The following is a 7,019-nucleotide window of genomic DNA, read 5'->3' on the forward strand; positions in this document are numbered from 1 at the left end:
CCCCTAACACACTTTTAAAACCCTCTCACTTGCCATATGTCCTTACACTAGCAAATAGTGTTTTCCAATCAACCTTTGCAAGTTCCTGTATAACATAATCAAAATTAGCCCTGCTCCAGTTGAGGACTTGTAGATAAGTCCTATCCATAACCCAGTTAGAACAGATGGGTACTTGACAGTCAGCAGACACACAGTGAGTCAAAGGGCCTGTTTCTGTAGTGCTTGGCTGTATGGCCTACAATGGTTCCTTCAATATATTATTTTCTGATCAAAAGCAGCATTATATTTGTTTACCAAGAAAATATTGCAGAGTAATCCTGTTGTCTGGAAGAAGTTTAGTAAGAGCACTTGGTGGTATCTTGTTACAATAATATGGTTTTTAATTTCTATTATATGCTTGTAATGTATTTGACAAGCTCTATCAATAAACATTACATGTTATTCCAGTGATAATGACAGTACAATGTGAGATTTTATTCACTTGAGGTATTTCACTGGTATTAAGTGTCAAACTAATTAATCATATTTTTACATCTCCAGGTATTGGTGTGGACGACATGTTTGTTATGCTTTCAGGCTGGCAAAAGACAAAAGTTAAAGATAAAGTTGAAAAACGTTTGGCAGACATGTATGCTGAAGCAGCTGTTTCCATCACAATCACCACATTGACTGATGTTTTAGCCTTTTATATTGGCATCCTGACACCTTTTCGATCTGTGCAATCATTTTGTGTTTACACCGGTACAACAGTTCTGTTCTGCTTTATTTATAACATTACATTTTTTGGAGCTGTTCTTGCACTGAATGGGAGAAGGGAAGCCAGTAACAGGCACTGGCTGACATTCAGAAAGGCTGACAAAGATCCTAAACCAGGAGAATCTACACTGAGCACCATGTGTTGTGTAGGTGGGGCTTATGATCCGAAAACAGGTGCCGAATCAGAACATCCAGTCCACTACTTCTTTAAGGAATATTACGGTCCATTCCTCACCAATGGATGGACCAAGGCAGCTGTGGTTCTCCTGTATTTGGGATATTTAGCTGGCAGTATTTATGGCTGTTTACAGATCAAGGAGGGAATTGATCTCAGAAATCTGGCCATTGATGATTCATATGTGGTTCCATTCTATGATACGGAAAGAAATTTTTTCTCAGAGTATGGACCACGAATCATGGTCACTGTCACTGAGACTGTAGATTACTGGAATTCCACTGTGCGGAGTGATATTGAAACCTGTATGGAGAGATTTGAAAACCTCTCATATGTAGATCGTGAACTGTCAGAGTCCTGGCTTCGTACCTACGTTAGTGTATGTGGAAATAACAATATAGATATAGACAAGCAAGATACGTTCATGACAAACTTAACAAAATTCCTTCAGTTCGTCCCTGCATTCAAACAAGATATTGACATTTCAGAAAATGAACAGAACATTAATGCTTCACGTTTTTTCATTCAAACCATGAATGTCAATAGTTCAGTTGCTGAAAAAAACATATTGACTGAATTAAGAGATCTGGCAAAGAAATGTAGCATTCCCCTGCTGGTATATCACCCTGCATTTATCTATTTTGATCAATATCTTGTTATAGTATCCAACACAATACAGAATGTAGTTGTGGCTGCCCTTGCTATGCTTCTTATCGCCTTATTGTTAATACCTAACCCAGTCTGCTCTCTGTGGGTCACATTTGCAACAGCGTCAGTTTTAGTGGGTGTAACTGGGTTGATGGCTTTTTGGGGTGTCAATTTAGATTCCATATCAATGATTAATCTGGTCATCTGCATTGGCTTCTCAGTGGATTTTTCAGCTCACATTTCCTATGCATTTGTTTCAAGTGGCAAAAGAAGTTGCAATGAACGAGCTATTGATGCACTGTATTCTCTTGGGTATCCCATTATCCAGGGAGCAGTTTCAACCATACTGGGTGTGGTTGTGCTGGCTGCTGCAGGAAGTTACATCTTCAGGACATTTTTCAAAATCATGTTTCTTGTCATATCTTTTGGGGCAGTTCATGGTCTTGTATTTCTGCCTGTGTTTCTAACTTTCTGTGGAGGTTATGCAAAGACAGACAAGGACATAAGTGCATCCCTAGCAAAGTCAAATAAAGAGACATACAATGTGCATTCAAATCCAAAAGAAAACATTCCAGAAATAGAACGTAACTCTTCAGGAACATTTCGTTCAGTCAATGAAAGTATGGAGCCCAGTAAAATAACACTCTTATAAATACATTGCATGGACTGTCTGTGATGATGTATTTTAATTGATTTTATAGTTTTGTTCATTACTTGAACAGATTTAGCATTTTTTTTTGTTTCTCTGCTTGAAGAAGTGAAGGAAAACAGACTGTTTCCATTTATTAGTCCAACAGTGGATTCCAGTTAATTGGACCATCAGTTAATCAGGGAGCAGCTGCTTATTTGGGACAACTCTTAAAGAATAAAAAGAAAATGAGAAAATAGCCAGGATTTGTTTTGTTTATTTGGGATACCGTGCAGCTTGATTGAGGCAGGAGACTGTTGCTGAACATTTTCTAACTAGCATCAGTTGCATGCTCATTGTATGGCTGTTAGACATTACACCCTGCTTAGAGTGAAGTTTTTAAATAGCATCACTTTCTTGTTTGTGTTTAAAAGGCAGTGATTTTTGTCACTGGTAGTTGTCAAGTAATATAGGGTAGGACTGGTTTGCTCACTGTGGTATCAAGCATTCAGGCTTGGAGATATTAGAAATGGCTGGGTGTGAAAATGAAGCAAATTCACTACTTCGTTAGGAACAACAAAGAATATGAAGGCATCAACAATCATCTTGAACGCTACAATGAAATTTAATATTTGCAGGATGCAATTGTTGAGTGTACTGTTTGCAGGCAGTCCACTATCTGCACAAGGTGTCTAGCTGGTCTTGTTCATTTACAGTCAACCTAAAGAGCATGTCAGCGTACAATGAATTAATTCTTCCATCGATAACTATTAGAAACTAATACAGATTTTTATAGTACTGTAGTGTTCTCATTTGTTCTGTATTTCATTTAAATACATAATTTGCTACTTAATTAGGAGTTTCTCTTTTTATACCCTTTTAACTATTGGTCTAATTGGGGCAGCTGCTTAATTAAGCTATTCCCAATGTGTCTCAATTAACTGAAATCTGCTGTACTTCCATTCAATTGAGAAGTAGGGCATGCACAGTGATAAGAGCTGGTGTTAAGCCAGAGAAATGGAAAATGTCCAGGATCCGGTAGTGAAAGACTGAAAAGCTCATTTGGCATAGTGCCACATAAAAGGCTGGTGCATAAATTAAGTACTCAGGTTACTGGAAGAAGTGTGTTAGCCTGAATTAAAAATAGGCTGTTACATGTTAAGCAAAGAGAATCAGAAGCAGGTTTAATATCACTAGTATATTAAATTTGTGAATTACAGTAAAAATAAATGTGCAAATATATACAATTGTTAAATTAAATAGGTAATGCAAAAAAAAAGTAGTGAGGTCCTGCTGAATGGTCTCAGTCTGAAATGTCAACTACCCTTTCCAGAGGTGCTGCCTGGCCGACTGAGTTCCTCCAGCGTTTTGTGTGTTACTGAGGAAGTGTTCATGGGTTCAATGTCCATTCAGATTAAGTGTGTGCCTTCACACTCTTATGTACCTCCTCCTTGATGGCAATGAAAAGAGGCCATGTCCTGGTTGATCAGAGTTCTTAATGATGGATTTAGTCACAACATCACAAGTAATGAGGGTTTCAGTATGGACCCCTACAGTGCTTTGACCACTTACAATTGGAATTGACTTGGCTTTATCCTAATTGTGTTCTTTCTTGGATAATTTACATAATTTTCTTGTGAATGCTGTGGCGTATGCCTTGTATTGTAATGCTGCTAAGAATAAGTTTATCATTGCACCTGTGCATATGTGTATATGGAATTAAACTGAATTTTAACTTTGACCAGAGTTCCTATCAGAAAACCATCCTTTCATCGTGATCTACCTCCTAATACCAAACCAATTTTGGATCTAATTAGACAGCTCACCTTGAATCTTTAACTTTGTGCATCCTAACATGGGGAACTTTGCCATATCTATTTATTTTTGAAGAGGTAACATAGAGGATAGATGAGTGCAGAGCGGTGGACTTTTGTCTGTATGGACTTTCTCAAGACCTTTGACAAAATTCTGTATAGCAGGTGAGTCTGGAAGGTTAGATCATAAGGAGTCCAAAAATCTCTTACTAACTCTTCCTTCAGTTAGTCCTGATGAAGGGTCTCGGCCTGAAACGTCAACTGTACCTCTTCCTAGAGATGCTGCCTGGCCTGCTGCGTTCACCAGCAACTTTGATGTGTGTTGCTTGAATTTCCAGCATCCGCAGAATTCCTGTTGTTTGCGTTTTAACTAGATTTATAATTGCCTCGATAGGAAGCAGAGAAATGGTGGATTTTCAAACTTTCAGTATTGCCTCCCACCCCCCCCCCCCCACTCTTTTGTTGGAGTGAGTTTTTTTGGTAGATGATTCGTTTACACTTAAATGACTTTGGCCACCAGACTTCTATTTGACAAAGTACTGTGGATTGAGTCCACAACAATGCGCTTCCTAAACAGGTGTGAATACCAGATGCTTCTGGCCCTGTAGTTTGACCTGATGCTGTAGTTTCGGAGACAGTATTATCTATATGTTAAGTATTAATTGTCTTCTATGTTAGCACGTAAAATGCCAAATAAATGTATTGTGGATTTAACTAAAGGCTGTGGATACCACCCAGACATGTTGGTGTCAGAAGGAAAGGATGAAGTTAGAAGGTGTGATGTTTGTATGTAGCTTCAAAAGGAAGCATTATCTATAACTTCTTAAGTTGCAATTGCCTTAGTATTTAGCATATAAATATCGAGCCCACATTGGGCTAGCAGACCTTTCTACTGAAAGCATTTCCGTCTGTATGATGCCTGCTTCTTGTGTCGAATAAAGAAGCTGCTTTATGACTCTGTCTCTCCGGTGATTCCATCCACGCTACAACACCTTTCTCCATTTCCCATCCCCTTTTCCCTCTCTCAATTTATCTCCTTGCTTGCCCATCACCTCCCTCTGGTGCTCCTCTTTCCCCCTCCCCCATTTTTCTTTCTTGACATTCTGTCTCCTTCACCAATCAACTTCCTAGCACTTTGCTTCATCCCTCCCCCTCCAAGTTTCACCCATCGCCTGGTTTTTCTCACCCCTCACCTTTCAAATCTACTCCTCAGTTTTTTTTCTCCAGTCCTGCTGAAGGGGTTCAGCCTGAAACGTCAACTGCTTTTTTCCATAGATACTGCCTGGCCTGCCGAGTTCCTCCAGCATTTTCTGTGTGTTTATAGGATTGCCAGCATCTGCAGATTTTCTTTTGTTTTAGATGGTGGATTGTTGTTTCTGGGACTAGAGGCCTGTGATTCATGGAATTAGTGGATTGTTTATTGTTTATAAAACAGTCTAGTTCCATCAGCTGTGTAAGTCTAGGGAAGACGATCTCCGGCCCCAGCCAAACGTGTGGGATTGAGGTGTGAGCCCACCCCAAAACCCTGTTTGTGTGGGTGCTGTGTGATTCGTTACCCTGTTACAATTAAAAGATTTAGCTTTATAGTTCTTAAATTGACTAAAGGTTAGTAAAGAAAGAATTTTTAAAGAAGAGAAAAGGGCCCATTTTAATGAAACAGTCTAATGTGCATAAGTTGAAGCTCACAGTTTCCCCATTGCCAATCCTCATCTGATCTCACCCCGGGCTCATCGAATCATGGCCCCACTCCAGGTCTAATCCTATTGATGAAGTTTTTGAGGATATTGGGGATTCAGGGGTTAATGACCTTCAAGGACTTTGTACCCTGTTGGCATAAGTTGCATCCTTTGTTTCTGCTTCGTGCAGCTGTGAGGTTGTGGATTCACTAAACTACTTCTTTGTTTCAATCAAGGACAGAGCAGTCTGATTCTGTCTGTCTGACGAACACTCCAAGGCTGACTACCTCTTTGTCTGGCCCTCTGTACAATCTTGTACAAAGAATTGGAAAACAACTCCATATATGGATAATGATGGCCTCTTTGATCTGTATAAATGTTGCTGTATGTAACCTGCTGATAGAGGTCCCATAGGAGCCCCCAGGGAGAGAAGGAATTCTGTCCCTCTCGGTGTTTTGGCTCTGGAGCCTCTCGCCGGCTGAGCTCGAACAAATAAACTGGTGAAAAGGATAAAGTAAAGAACTGTGGTGTGATTATTGGTCTGACGAATTTAAATTTACATTTGGTGCCGTGACTCGGATCCCAACATAGGGTAAGTCCTTCTGGGCTGAGTAAGTGACGGAGAGTTGCGGGTGAGTAATAACGGGTGGTAGGGCACCCTGAGGTGTTCTACCTCTGACTGTCCCTTCTACATGTCCGAAACTCCTGTCCCTCGACCAGAGGAACTGGTACCTTGACGGGATCCAACAAACCACCCGGACCGGGAGAATAAGGTAAGCAGTTGTTTTTGTGAGTATTAAAGTCTACGGGTGCTGAAGAATTAGGCAGCAGATTAGTGGCAGTGATCTACTACATTTTTCTTTTGGGTTGGCCACAATGACTGGGCAGCAGGTTAGTGGCAGCAACCTATTACATTTTGGGGCTGGTGGCAGAACCTGGTAATTAGATAAGGGGGTAACCAACTCTGGTCTATTCTAATTGACCCGGCGGGCCAGTGGCAGTGGTCTGGTAAATTGAAGTAACTAATTGGGTGACAGGCGGTTGACCCGCGAAATTGACCAGCACAGGACGGGACAGACGCTTGGCCAAACAGAGGGGAAAGGGACTCCCCTGCAGTCTATCTGGATGTTAAGTGCAGCACTAACAAAGAAACTGGGAAACGGTGTGTGGCCACCAAAGGGAACTTGGGATATGACCTCTTGTGAACAAGCAGTAAGTTTAATTTGGTAAAAGAATTGAGATAAAAAAGTGGTAATTATTGATTAAAGAACGAGAAAGACAAAGAAAACAGGCAAAGACAGATATGGACAGACAGGAAGGTT

General features: G+C 40.4%; 1 protein-coding gene across 1 annotated transcript in view; it reads left to right on the top strand.

Moving 5' to 3' along the window:
• Window positions 1-6,269, top strand: part of LOC140195499 (patched domain-containing protein 3-like) — a 42,676-nt gene extending 36,407 nt beyond the window's left edge. The window contains exon 4 of the mRNA XM_072253881.1: window positions 541-6,269. Coding sequence (XP_072109982.1) covers window positions 541-2,231 — 1,691 coding nt within the window. The 3' untranslated portion in view covers window positions 2,232-6,269. The remainder of the gene's footprint in view (window positions 1-540) is intronic.
• Window positions 6,270-7,019: the final 750 nt, after the last annotated feature.

Source organism: Mobula birostris, chromosome 3 (assembly GCF_030028105.1).
Source record: "Mobula birostris isolate sMobBir1 chromosome 3, sMobBir1.hap1, whole genome shotgun sequence".
Lineage (NCBI taxonomy): Eukaryota > Metazoa > Chordata > Chondrichthyes > Myliobatiformes > Myliobatidae > Mobula > Mobula birostris.